The 14171-nt window shown below is 54.0% G+C and overlaps 1 protein-coding gene across 1 annotated transcript in view; it reads right to left on the reverse strand.

Annotated features, from left to right (window-relative positions):
- Positions 1-14171, reverse strand: part of CEP128 (centrosomal protein 128) — a 231396-nt gene that overhangs the window by 143342 nt on the left and 73883 nt on the right. Inside the window, exons 9-10 of the mRNA XM_075330946.1 lie at positions 8751-8837; positions 2306-2380 (exon numbers count right to left, since the gene is read on the reverse strand). Of these exons, the coding sequence (XP_075187061.1) occupies positions 2306-2380; positions 8751-8837 (162 nt within the window). The remainder of the gene's footprint in view (positions 1-2305; positions 2381-8750; positions 8838-14171) is intronic.

Below are 14171 nucleotides of genomic sequence, written 5' to 3' on the forward strand. Positions count from 1 at the left end.
CCCGGGAGGACATTGTTGGACCAACTGAGGGGGGGTCAGGGAACAATGATTCAACAGAGTCCCTTTGCTTAGATACCGGCCTGGACTGCAAGGCTTCTAGTATCTTAGCCATAGTCTCAGAGAGTTTTGCAAACTCAGTCCCCGTCACCTGGACAGTGTCAACAGGTGGCTCCCCCTGGGCCCCTCTTAGCAGAGGCTCTGGCTGAACAAGTGCCACAGGGGCCGAACAGTGCACACAATGAGGGTCAGTGGAACCTGCCGGTAGTGGGGTCATACATGCGGCGCAGGCAGCATAATAAGCCTGTGTTTTGGCACCCCTGCCTTTTGTGGGCGCCATGCTATTGTTTTCCCTGTGTAACACAATAGGGTATATAGCCAGAATGAACTGTGCTCATACAGTGTAGAGTATATACTATAAACAAATAATGTATCAATACACTACAGCACCATGGGGCTAGCACCAACAGGTGCTGCTTACCACCCGCTTTAAAGCGGTTGTGAGGCCACCAGAGACCGTGTCTGGGTCTCCCAGGGTTTGTCCCTCTGCAGCGTCGGAGGAGCTGACAGGAATGGCTGCGGCGTCCTGACGAGAGGAGGGAGCCGTGGGCGTGGCCGAGAAAGTGCGGGAACTGGTGCTCACACTGTGCACAGTGAGGGGGGGTGGAGTATGCAAATCATACTCCAGCCCTCAGTGCTGCTCATTCCGTGCAGCGTCCCGCCCTTCCCCCTGCCTGTCAGGGCTGAGGGCGGGAGAAAGGGAAAACTAGGCCGCAAGCCAAGCCGGGGACTCGAGTATACGCGTGGCCGCCGTAAAAGCGCGGCACACGCCGAAGTGCCCGGCGAACTACAAGTCCCAGCCGCGCCGCAGTTTCCCATGGCAGCGGCGGTTAGCGCGGTAGCCCCTACATATAAACACACTCAGCGACGCTGAGTGTGTAATGGCACATTTAACCCGGTCAGCGCCGCGGCCCGGTGCACTAGCACACCCAGGAAAGCTGAGGTGTTGCCGTGCGCGGTCCCCACAGGGATACAGAGTACCTTCACGTAGCAGGGCCATGTCCATGAATGGTACCCGGCTCCTATCCAGCAGGCTCCACAGGAGTTGTGGATGAAGCACGGTCTCAGTGCCTGGAGACCGATAGGATCCCACTTCGCCCAGAGCCCTGAGGGGGATGGGGAAGGAAAACAGCATGTGGGCTCCAGCCTCCGTACCCGCAATGGATACCTCAACCTTAACAACACCGCCGACAAGAGTGGGGTGAGAAGGGAGCATGCTGGGGGCCCTATATGGGCCCACTTTTCTTCCATCCGACATGGTCAGCAGCTGCTGCTGACCAATCTGTGGAGCTGAGCTGTGTGTGTCTGACCTCCTTCGCACAAAGCAAAAAACTGAGGAGCCCGTGGGAGCACGGGGGGTGTATAGGCAGAAGGGGAGGGGCTTAACACTTTTGAGTGTAATACTTTGTGCGGCCTCCGGAGGCATAGCCTATACAACCCAATTGTCTGGGTCTCCCAATAGAGCGACAAAGAAAGAATGTATTAACGCCCGGTAATAGTAACTGTCTCTCTGTTTCTCTCCCATTCTCTGTCTGTCTCCCCCTCTGTATATATCTCTCTGTCTCTCTATCTCTTTGTCTGTCTGTCTCTTTCCCTGTCTGTCTCTGTCTCTTTCTCCGTCTGTCTCAATCTCTTTCCCTGTCTGTCTATCTATCTATCTCTTTCCTTGTCTGTCTATCTATCTCTGTCACTTTCCCTGTCTGCCTCTTTCCCTCTCTTTCTGTTTGTCTCTTTCCCTCTCTTTCCCTGTCTGTTTCCCTGAGTCTGTCTGTCTCTTTGTCTGTGTCTCTCTCTTTACCTGTCTGTGTCTGTCTCTTAACCTGTCTCTCTCTTTCCCTGTCAGTCTGTCTCTTTGTCTGTGTCTGTCTTTGTGACTGTCTCTTACCCTATCTATCTATGTCTGTTTTTTTTTTCCCTGTCTGTGTCTATCTCTTTCCCTGGCTGCATTGTGACATGCCAACATTCCATATAAGGGCGTGGCTGCGCATTCTTCTGAAGTTCTGGCTGCACTGTGGCTCCCAGCTCCATTCGCTTTAATGGAGGCAGGTTTTTTGGTGAACTGTAAACAGCGGGGTTCAAATTTCCCCTCAAAACATAGCCTATGACGCTCTCGGGGTCCAGAAGTGTGAGTGTGCAAAATTTTGTGGCTGTAGCTGCGACGGTGCGGATGCCAATCCCGGACATACACACACACACACACACACACACACATTCAGCTTTATATATTAGATTTGCAGCCATGCGGCACCTGACACAGCAGAGTCTCCCGGCTTCCCTCCGTCTGATCCAGCCGCCTCCGGTATCTTTCCAACTCTTCCTTCAACTTTAATAAGGGCAGAGGATGGAAAACACAAGTGTCAGTACCTCAGCCCCTGCACACAAACCTTCCTCTGCTGAGAGCATGCTTTCTGATGGGGACAGAGAAGTCAGCAGCTGAAAGGAAACGTCATGCTACACGTGATCTACCTGGGAGGAGAATCAAGCTATTAAATACCTTACACCCGACGATCCGACTCACCCCATCATCACCTGCAAGTCAGCAGCTCCATGTACATTACATTACCCCTGTCCTCTGTGTCTGCACAGTCTCTGAGCCCTTACCCTTGTCCTCTGTGTCTGCACAGTCTCTGAGCCCTTACTCCTGTCCTCTGTGTCTGCACAGTCTCTGAGCCCTTACCCTTGTCCTCTGTGTCTGCACAGTCTCTGAGCCCTTACTCCTGTCCTCTGTGTCTGCACAGTCTCTGAGCCCTTACCCTTGTCCTCTGTGTCTGCACAGTCTCTGAGCCCTTACTCCTGTCCTCTGTGTCTGCACAGTCTCTGAGCCCTTACCCCTGTCCTCTGTGTCTGCACAGTCTCTGAGCCCTTACTCCTGTCCTCTGTGTCTGCACAGTCTCTGAGCCCTTACCCTTGTCCTCTGTGTCTGCACAGTCTCTGAGCCCTTACTCCTGTCCTCTGTGTCTGCACAGTCTCTGAGCCCTTACCCTTGTCCTCTGTGTCTGCACAGTCTCTGAGCCCTTACTCCTGTCCTCTGTGTCTGCACAGTCTCTGAGCTCTTACCCCTATCCTCTGTGTCTGCAGTGTCTCTGAGCCCTTACCCTTATCCTGTGTCTGCACAGTCTCTGAGCCCTTACTCCTGTCCTCTGTGTCTGCAGTGTCTCTGAGCCCTTACCCTTGTCCTCTGTGTCTGCACAGTCTGAGCCCTTACTCGTGTCCTCTGTGTCTGCATAGTCTCTGAGCCCTTACTCCTGTTCTCTGTGTCTGCACAGTCTCTGAGCCCTTACTCCTGTCCTCTGTGTCTGCAGTGTCTCTGAGCCCTTACCCTTGTCCTCTGTGTCTGCACAGTCTGAGCCCTTACTCGTGTCCTCTGTGTCTGCATAGTCTCTGAGCCCTTACCCTTGTCCTCTGTGTCTGCACAGTCTCTGAGCCCGTACTCCTGTCCTGTGTCTGCAGTGTCTCTGAGCCCTTACCCTTGTCCTCTGTGTCTGCACAGTCTGAGTGCTTACTCGTGTCCTCTGTGTCTGCACAGTCTCTGAGCCCTTACTCCTGTCCTCTGTGTCAGCACAGTCTCTGAGCCCTTACCCCTGTCCTCTGTGTCTTCACAGTCTCTGAGCCCTTACCCTTGTCCTCTGTGTCTGCAGCATCTCTGAGCCTTTACCCTTGTCCTGTGTCTGCACAGTCTCTGAGCCCTTACCCCTGTCCTCTGTGTCTGCAGTGTCTCTGAGCCCTTACCCTTGTCCTCTGTGTCTGCACAGTCTCTGAGCCCTTACTCCTGTCCTCTGTGTCTGCAGTGTCTCTGAGCCCTTACCCTTGTCCTCTGTGTCTGCACAGTCTGAGCCCTTACTCGTGTCCTCTGTGTCTGCACAGTCTCTGAGCCCTTACCCTTGTCCTCTGTGTCTGCACAGTCTCTGAGCCCTTACCTCTGTCCTCTGTGTCTGCAGTGTCTCTGAGCCCTTACCCTTGTCCTCTGTGTCTGCACAGTCTGAGCCCTTACTCCTGTCCTCTGTGTCTGCAGTGTCTATGAGCCCTTACCCCTGTCCTCTGTGTCTGCAGCGTCTCTGAGCCCTTACTCCTGTCCTCTGTGTCTGCACAGTCTCTGAGCCCTTACCTCTGTCCTCTGTGTCTGCACAGTCTCTGAGCCCTTACTCCTGTCCTCTGTGTCTGCACAGTATTTGAGCCCTTACTCCTGTCCTCTGTGTCTGCACAGTCTCTGAGCCCTTACTCCTGTCCTCTGTGTCTGCAGCGCCTCTGAGCCCTTACTCCTGTCCTCTGTGTCTGCAGCGTCTCTGAGCCCTTACCCTTGTCCTCTGTGTCTGCACAGTCTCTGAGCCCTTACTCCTGTCCTCTGTGTCTGCACAGTCTGAGCCATTACTCCTGTCCTCTGTGTCTGCACAGTATTTGAGCCCTTACTCCTGTCCTCTGTGTCTGCACAGTCTCTGAGCCCTTACTCCTGTCCTCTGTGTCTGCAGCGTCTCTGAGCCCTTACCCTTGTCCTCTGTGTCTGCACAGTCTCTGAGCCCTTACCCCTGTCCTCTGTGTTTGCAGCGTCTGATCCCTTACCCCTGTCCTCTGTGTCTGCAGTCTATGAGCCCTTACTCCTGTCCTCTGTGTCTGCACAGTCTCTGAGCCCTTACTCCTGTCCTCTGTGTCTGCACAGTCTCTGAGCCCTTACTCCTGTCCTCTGTGTCTGCACAGTCTCTGAGCCCTTACTCCTGTCCTCTGTGTCTGCAGCGTCTGAGCCCTTACCCTTGTCCTCTGTGTCTGCACAGTCTCTGAGCCCTTACCCTTGTCCTCTGTGTCTGCACAGTCTCTGAGCTCTTACTTCTGTCCTCTGTGTCTGCAGTCTTTGAGCCTTTACTCCTGTCCTCTGTGTCTGCACAGTCTGAGCCCTTACCCTTGTCCTCTGTGTCTGCACAGTCTCTGAGCCCTTACCTCTGTCCTCTGTGTCTGCAGTGTCTCTGAGCCCTTACCCTTGTCCTCTGTGTCTGCACAGTCTCTGAGCCCTTACCCTTGTCCTCTGTGTCTTCACAGTCTCTGAGCCCTTACCTCTGTCCTCTGTGTCTGCAGTGTCTCTGAGCCCTTACCCTTGTCCTCTGTGTCTGCACAGTCTGAGCCCTTACTCCTGTCCTCTGTGTCTGCAGTGTCTATGAGCCCTTACCCCTGTCCTCTGTGTCTGCAGCGTCTCTGAGCCCTTACTCCTGTCCTCTGTGTCTGCACAGTCTCTGAGCCCTTACCTCTGTCCTCTGTGTCTGCACAGTCTCTGAGCCCTTACTCCTGTCCTCTGTGTCTGCACAGTCTCTGAGCCCTTACTCCTGTCCTCTGTGTCTGCAGCGCCTCTGAGCCCTTACCCTTGTCCTCTGTGTCTGCACAGTCTCTGAGCCCTTACTCCTGTCCTCTGTGTCTGCACAGTCTCTGAGCCCTTACTCCTGTCCTCTGTGTCTGCACAGTCTGAGCCCTTACTCCTGTCCTCTGTATCTGCAGCGTCTCTGAGCCCTTACCCTTGTCCTCTGTGTCTGCACAGTCTCTGAGCCCTTACTCCTGTCCTCTGTGTCTGCACAGTCTGAGCCCTTACTCCTGTCCTCTGTGTCTGCAGCGTCTCTGAGCCCTTACCCTTGTCCTCTGTGTCTGCACAGTCTCTGAGCCCTTACTCCTGTCCTCTGTGTTTGCAGCGTCTCTGAGCCCTTACCCTTGTCCTCTGTGTCTGCACAGTCTCTGAGCCCTTACCCTTGTCCTCTGTGTCTGCACAGTCTCTGAGCCCTTACCTCTGTCCTCTGTGTCTGCAGTGTCTCTGAGCCCTTACCCTTGTCCTCTGTGTCTGCACAGTCTCTGAGCCCTTACCCTTGTCCTCTGTGTCTGCACAGTCTCTGAGCCCTTACCTCTGTCCTCTGTGTCTGCAGTGTCTCTGAGCCCTTACCCTTGTCCTCTGTGTCTGCACAGTCTGAGCCCTTACTCCTGTCCTCTGTGTCTGCAGTGTCTATGAGCCCTTACCCTTGTCCTCTGTGTCTGCACAGTCTCTGAGCCCTTACTCCTGTCCTCTGTGTCTGCAGCGTCTCTGAGCCCTTACTCCTGTCCTCTGTGTCTGCACAGTCTCTGAGCCCTTACCTCTGTCCTCTGTGTCTGCACAGTCTCTGAGCCCTTACTCCTGTCCTCTGTGTCTGCACAGTCTCTGAGCCCTTACTCCTGTCCTCTGTGTCTGCAGCGCCTCTGAGCCCTTACCCTTGTCCTCTGTGTCTGCAGTCTCTGAGCCCTTACTCCTGTCCTCTGTGTCTGCACAGTCTCTGAGCCCTTACTCCTGTCCTCTATGTATGCACAGTCTGAGCCCTTACTCCTGTCCTCTGTATCTGCAGCGTCTCTGAGCCCTTACCCTTGTCCTCTGTGTCTGCACAGTCTCTGAGCCCTTACTCCTGTCCTCTGTGTCTGCACAGTCTGAGCCCTTACTCCTGTCCTCTGTGTCTGCAGCGTCTCTGAGCCCTTACCCTTGTCCTCTGTGTCTGCACAGTCTCTGAGCCCTTACCCTTGTCCTCTGTGTCTGCACAGTCTCTGAGCCCTTACCCCTGTCCTCTGTGTTTGCAGCGTCTGATCCCTTACCCCTGTCCTCTGTGTCTGCAGTCTATGAGCCCTTACTCCTGTCCTCTGTGTCTGCACAGTCTCTGAGCCCTTACTCCTGTCCTCTGTGTCTGCACAGTCTCTGAGCCCTTACTCCTGTCCTCTGTGTCTGCACAGTCTCTGAGCCCTTACTCCTGTCCTCTGTGTCTGCACAGTCTCTGAGCCCTTACTCCTGTCCTCTGTGTCTGCACAGTCTCTGAGCCCTTACTCCTGTCCTCTGTGTCTGCACAGTCTCTGAGCCCTTACTCCTGTCCTCTGTGTCTGCAGCGTCTGAGCCCTTACCCTTGTCCTCTGTGTCTGCACAGTCTCTGAGCCCTTACTCCTGTCCTCTGTGTCTGCACAGTCTCTGAGCCCTTACTCCTGTCCTCTGTGTCTGCACAGTCTCTGAGCCCTTACCCTTGTCCTCTGTGTCTGCACAGTCTGAGCCCTTACTCCTGTCCTCTGTGTCTGCACAGTCTCTGAGCCCTTACTCCTGTCCTCTGTGTCTGCACAGTCTCTGAGCCCTTACCCTTGTCCTCTGTGTCTGCACAGTCTCTGAGCCCTTACCTCTGTCTTCTGTGTCTGCAGTGTCTCTGAGCCCTTACCCTTGTCCTCTGTGTCTGCACAGTCTCTGAGCCCTTACTCCTGTCCTCTGTGTTTGCAGCGTCTCTGAGCCCTTACCCTTGTCCTCTGTGTCTGCACAGTCTCTGAGCTCTTACTCCTGTCCTCTGTGTCTGCAGTCTTTGATCCTTTACTCCTGTCCTCTGTGTCTGCACAGTCTGATCCCTTACCCCTGTCCTCTGTGTCTGCAGTCTATGAGCCCTTACCCTTGTCCTCTGTGTCTGCACAGTCTCTGAGCCCTTACCCTTGTCCTCTGTGTCTGCACAGTCTGAGCCCTTACCCCTGTCCTCTGTGTCTGCACAGTCTCTGAGCCCTTACTCCTGTCCTCTGTGTCTGCACAGTCTCTGAGCCGTTACTCCTGTCCTCTGTGTCTGCACAGTCTCTGAGCCGTTACTCCTGTCCTCTGTGTCTGCACAGTCTCTGAGCTTTTACTCCTGTCCTCTGTATCTGCACAGTCTCTGAGCCCTTACTCCTGTCCTCTGTGTCTGCACAGTCTCTGAGCCCTTACTCCTGTCCTCTGTGTCTGCAGCGTCTGAGCCCTTACTCCTGTCCTCTGTGTCTGCACAGTCTCTGAGCTTTTACTCCTGTCCTCTGTATCTGCACAGTCTCTGAGCCCTTACTCCTGTCCTCTGTGTCTGCACAGTCTCTGAGCCCTTACCCTTGTCCTCTGTGTCTGCACAGTCTGAGCCCTTACCCCTGTCCTCTGTGTCTGCACAGTCTCTGAGCCCTTACTCCTGTCCTCTGTGTCTGCACAGTCTCTGAGCCGTTACTCCTGTCCTCTGTGTCTGCACAGTCTCTGAGCCTTTACTCCTGTCCTCTGTGTCTGCACAGTCTCTGAGCCCTTACTCCTGTCCTCTGTGTCTGCACAGTCTCTGAGCCCTTACTCCTGTCCTCTGTGTCTGCACAGTCTCTGAGCTTTTACTCCTGTCCTCTGTGTCTGCACAGTCTCTGAGCCCTTACTCCTGTCCTCTGTGTCTGCACAGTCTCTGAGCTTTTACTCCTGTCCTCTGTGTCTGCACAGTCTCTGAGCCTTTACTCCTGTCCTCTGTGTCTGCACAGTCTCTGAGCCCTTACTCCTGTCCTCTGTGTCTGCACAGTCTATGAGCCGTTACTCCTGTCCTCTGTGTCTGCACAGTCTCTAAGCCCTTACTCCTGTCCTCTGTGTCTGCACAGTCTGAGCCCTTACTCCTGTCCTCTGTGTCTGCACAGTCTCTGAGCCCTTACTCCTGTCCTCTGTGTCTGCAGTGTCTCTGAGCCCTTACCCTTGTCCTCTGTGTCTGCACAGTCTCTGAGCCCTTAACCCTTGTCCTCTGTGTCTGCACAGTCTGATCCCTTACCCCTGTCCTCTGTGTCTGCACAGTCTCTGAGCCCTTACCCCTGTCCTCTGTGTCTGCACAGTCTCTGAGCTCTTACCCCTGTCGTCTGTCTTCATTATGGTACTCACCCTCCTTTTATTTAAATGCCTATATAGGAGGTCTCTGGCGCCATACCTGGCCCTTCTCGCTCTCCAGCTTTCCCAGCTTGCCCTTCAGTGATGCCTCCACCTCATCAGACTTGGATTCACGTTTTTTCAACTCCTGTAGTGAATAAGAGGTCAGTAAGTAGTGACAAGAGGTCCGCACCCCGGGGGTCCACAGTCACATGGAAGATTTTTTTTAAAAAAAAAAATTAGGGTCCTTAGGCTGATTAGATTGATCACAACCTGCAATTACACATGCTGAGGAATTACAAGTGACCGCCTGCAGAAACGTGATTACAGCTCTGCAGGTGACTGGTGTATATGCATGCTAAACAGCACTACTGGACTTTATCATATGATGATGATGGTGGTATTATGTAGTGCTGACAGTAAGCCATCCTATCGATTAATGATGAGGGTATATGACCTAGGGGAAAATCCGAGATCATGCAACGTCCACCGTGCTGCCCACAGCCACCTGTGTGTATAGGGAAGTGCGGCTGACCCCAGTCATGTGAATGGAGGCAGCCGCTGTTCCCCTGCACAGCTCGCCGGCAGGGGACAGCAGTGAGTGAGACACGCAGTAATAATAAAGCACGGTATCGGGGGTACCACATGTCAGATTGAGCATTAAATGATGACACATCCTTGTGATTTACCATCACTTATAAGAAAACCTCCTGAATAAGAGGAATTCCATTGCCAGATTCAATTTAGACAAAGAGCTGTGACTATCTGCACCCTGAGGTTAAGAGACTACAACTCCCAGCAGGTATCGAGCAGATGTAAAGCATGTACGGCTATGGTGAACGCTTCACTCAAAAAAACCAACAAAAATCAAGAGAGACCGGATCACAGGAAAGACGGAAGAAATCATTCAGGAAACAGATACCCCGAATCTGCCAAAGTACGGTGTAAATGATGCACCCCCCGTCCCGCGGTGCAGGGGCGGCCGTCTGCAGCCCACCACTTGCCTACCATTCCTCGCCGGCTCTTTCATGTCAAGCAGCGCTTGCTCTTTTCTGAAAATCCCTTACAAGCTGCTGCGCTTTTCTCCTCCCGACTCCGGGATCCTGATTGCCCTAAACTGTTTTAAGTCAGGAGGAACAGTGCGCGGTAATGGAGCGTCCCCGGGGCATCTTTAAACCTTTAATAACAACAATCGCTCTCTTTCTCTTCTCTTTTAAGTGTGCATATTTCCATTAGAAAAGCCTGGATGTGGATGTGAATATTAACACGCTCAGGCTGAGCGAGACAAGAGCGCTACGGAGATACGGACAAATGGAAAAGGGGGAAGATTGGGCGGAATAAAAGAAAATTGCCGGATGAAAGGGACACCCTGCTGCAGACTGACGGCTCTTGTTCTTGGTTTGTGCTGAACGATCAGAACAAGACAGGAGTCTGGTATAAGGCGACACGTTAGTGACCCCAAAACTGCAAGGGAGGGGGTATCCCTAAGAAATAGATGACGGGGACCATCAGCAGTAATACTCTGCCTCAGCAGCCGCAACATTCTCCGTCACCATGATCTGGAGTCTGACTATGCCGCGGTTCAGACTCATCAGGAAGAGAGTCCTGAAGGAAAAGAGATGTGATTGCTGCCGACATTTATATTCACGCAGCTCTCATAACAATCAGGGATCGCCGATGAGATTACGGCCGGTCCTGATATATAACGAGCGAGGAGCGGACTCACGGAGAGGGGGCAGTGATCAGTCTGTGTATGGCAGGTGAGGAACGAGACAAAAACGAGCGAGGAGCGATACAATAACGAGCGAGGAGCGATACAAAACGAGCGAGGAACGGACCCACGGAGAGGTGGCAGTGATCAGTCTGTGTACGGCAGGTGAGGAACAATACAAAAACGAGCGAGGAGCAGACCCACGGAGAGGTGGCAGTGATCAGTCTGTGTATGGTAGGTGAGGAACGAGACAAAAACGAGCGAGGAGCAGACCCACGGAGAGGTGGCAGTGATCAGTCTGTGTACGGCAGGTGAGGAACGAGACAAAAACGAGCGAGGAGCGATACAATAACGAGCGAGGAGCGATACAAAACGAGCGAGGAGCGATACAAAACGAGCAAGGAACGGACCCACGGAGAGGTGGCAGTGATCAGTCTGTGTACGGCAGGTGAGGAACGATACAAAAACGAGCGAGGAACGGACTCACGGAGAGGTGGCAGTGATCAGTCTGTGTACGGCAGGTGAGGAACGATACAAAACGAGCGAGGAACGGACTCACGGAGAGGTGGCAGTGATCAGTCTGTGTACGGCAGGTGAGGAACGATACAAAACGAGCGAGGAACGGACCCACGGAGAGGTGGAAGTGATCAGTCTGTGTACGGCAGGTGAGGAACGATACAAAACGAGCGAGGAACGGACCCACGGAGAGGTGGCAGTGATCAGTCTGTGTACGGCAGGTGAGGAACAATACAAAAACGAGCGAGGAACGGACCCACGGAGAGGTGGCAGTGATCAGTCTGTGTACGGCAGGTGAGGAACGATGCAAAAACGAGCGAGGAACGGACCCACGGAGAGGTGGCAGTGATCAGTCTGTGTACGGCAGGTGAGGAACAATACAAAACGAGCGAGGAGCGGACTCACGGAGAGGTGGCAGTGATGAGTCTGTGTACGGCAGGTGAGGAACAATACAAAAACGAGCGAGGAGCAGACCCACGGAGAGGTGGCAGTGATCAGTCTGTGTACGGCAGGTGAGGAACGAGACAAAAACGAGCGAGGAACGGACCCACGGAGAGGTGGCAGTGATCAGTCTGTGTACGGCAGGTGAGGAACGATACAAAACGAGCGAGGAGCGGACTCACAGAGAGGTGGCAGTGATCAGTCTGTGTACGGCAGGTGAGGAACAATACAAAAACGAGCGAGGAACGGACCCACGGAGAGGTGGCAGTGATCAGTCTGTGTACGGCAGGTGAGGAACGATACAAAAACGAGCGAGAAGCGGACTCACGGAGAGGTGGCAGTGATCAGTCTGTGTACGGCAGGTGAGGGACGATACAAAACGAGCGAGGAACGGACTCACGGAGAGGTGGCAGTGATCAGTCTGTGTACGGCAGGTGAGGAACAATAAAAAACGAGCGAGGAACGGACCCACGGAGAGGTGGCAGTGATCAGTCTGTGTAGGACAGGTGAGGAACGATACAAAACGAGCGAGGAACGGACTCACGGAGAGGTGGCAGTGATCAGTCTGTGTACGACAGGTGAGGAACGATACAAAAACGAGCGAGAAGCGGACCCACGGAGAGGTGGCAGTGATCAGTCTGTGTACGGCAGGTGAGGAACAATACAAAACGAGCGAGGAACGGACCCACGGAGAGGTGGCAGTGATCAGTCTGTGTAGGACAGGTGAGGAACGATACAAAACGAGCGAGGAACGGACTCACGGAGAGGTGGCAGTGATCAGTCTGTGTACGGCAGGTGAGGAACGATACAAAAACGAGCGAGGAACGGACCCACGGAGAGGTGGCAGTGATCAGTCTGTGTACGGCAGGTGAGGAACGATACAAAACGAGCGAGGAACGGACCCACGGAGAGGTGGCAGTGATCAGTCTGTGTACGGCAGGTGAGGAACAATACAAAAACGAGCGAGGAACGGACCCATGGAGAGGTGGCAGTGATCAGTCTGTGTACGGCAGGTGAGGAACGATACAAAACGAGCGAGGAGCGGACTCACGGAGAGGTGGCAGTGATCAGTCTGTGTACGGCAGGTGAGGAACCAGACAAAAACGAGCGAGGAACGGACCCACGGAGAGGTGGCAGTGATCAGTCTGTGTACGACAGGTGAGGAACAATACAAAAACGAGCGAGGAGCGGACTCACGGAGAGGTGGCAGTGATCAGTCTGTGTACGGCAGGTGAGGAACGAGACAAAAACGAGCGAGGAGCGGACTCACGGAGAGGTGGCAGTGATCAGTCTGTGTACGGCAGGTGAGGAACGAGACAAAAACGAGCGAGGAGCGGACTCACGGAGAGGTGGCAGTGATCAGTCTGTGTACGGCAGGTGAGGAACGATACAAAAACGAGCGAGGAGCGGACTCACGGAGAGGTGGAAGTGATCAGTCTGTGTACGGCAGGTGAGGAACGATACAAAAACGAGCGAGGAACGGACCCACGGAGAGGTGGCAGTGATCAGTCTGTGTACGGCAGGTGAGGAACGAGACAAAAACGAGCGAGGAACGGACCCACGGAGAGGTGGCAGTAATGAGTCTGTGTACGGCAGGTGAGGAACGATACAAAAACGAGCGAGGAGCAGACCCACGGAGAGGTGGCAGTGATCAGTCTGTGTACGACAGGTGAGGAACGATACAAAAACGAGCGAGAAGCGGACCCACGGAGAGGTGGCAGTGATCAGTCTGTGTACGGCAGGTGAGGAACAATACAAAAACGAGCGAGGAACGGACCCACGGAGAGGTGGCAGTGATCAGTCTGTGTACGGCAGGTGAGGAACGATACAAAACGAGCGAGGAACGGACTCACGGAGAGGGGGCAGTGATCAGTGTGTGTACGGCAGGTGAGGAACAATACAAAACGAGCGAGGAACGGACCCATGGAGAGGTGGCAGTGATCAGTCTGTGTACGGCAGGTGAGGAACAATACAAAAACGAGCGAGGAACGGACCCACGGAGAGGTGGCAGTGATCAGTCTGTGTACGGCAGGTGAGGAACGATACAAAACGAGCGAGGAGCGGACTCACGGAGAGGTGGCAGTGATCAGTCTGTGTACGGCAGGTGAGGAACCAGACAAAAACGAGCGAGGAACGGACCCACGGAGAGGTGGCAGTGATCAGTCTGTGTACGACAGGTGAGGAACAATACAAAAACGAGCGAGGAGCGGACTCACGGAGAGGTGGCAGTGATCAGTCTGTGTACGGCAGGTGAGGAACGATACAAAAACGAGCGAGGAACGGACCCACGGAGAGGTGGCAGTGATCAGTCTGTGTACGGCAGGTGAGGAACGAGACAAAAACGAGCGATAAGCGGACCCACGGAGAGGTGGCAGTGATCAGTCTGTGTACGGCAGGTGAGGAACCAGACAAAAACGAGCGAGGAGCAGACCCACGGAGAGGTGGCAGTGATCAGTCTGTGTACGGCAGGTGAGGAGCGATACAAAACGAGCGAGGAGCGGACTCACGGAGAGGTGGCAGTGATCAGTCTGTGTACGACAGGTGAGGAACCAGACAAAAACGAGCGAGGAACGGACCCACGGAGAGGTGGCAGTGATCAGTCTGTGTACGACAGGTGAGGAACAATACAAAAACGAGCGAGGAGCAGACTCACGGAGAGGTGGCAGTGATCAGTCTGTGTACGGCAGGTGAGGAACCAGACAAAAACGAGCGAGGAACGGACCCACGGAGAGGTGGCAGTGATCAGTCTGTGTACGACAGGTGAGGAACAATACAAAAACGAGCGAGGAGCGGACTCACGGAGAGGTGGCAGTG

The sequence above is a fragment of the Anomaloglossus baeobatrachus genome, chromosome 12 (genome assembly GCF_048569485.1).
Source record: "Anomaloglossus baeobatrachus isolate aAnoBae1 chromosome 12, aAnoBae1.hap1, whole genome shotgun sequence".
NCBI lineage: Eukaryota > Metazoa > Chordata > Amphibia > Anura > Aromobatidae > Anomaloglossus > Anomaloglossus baeobatrachus.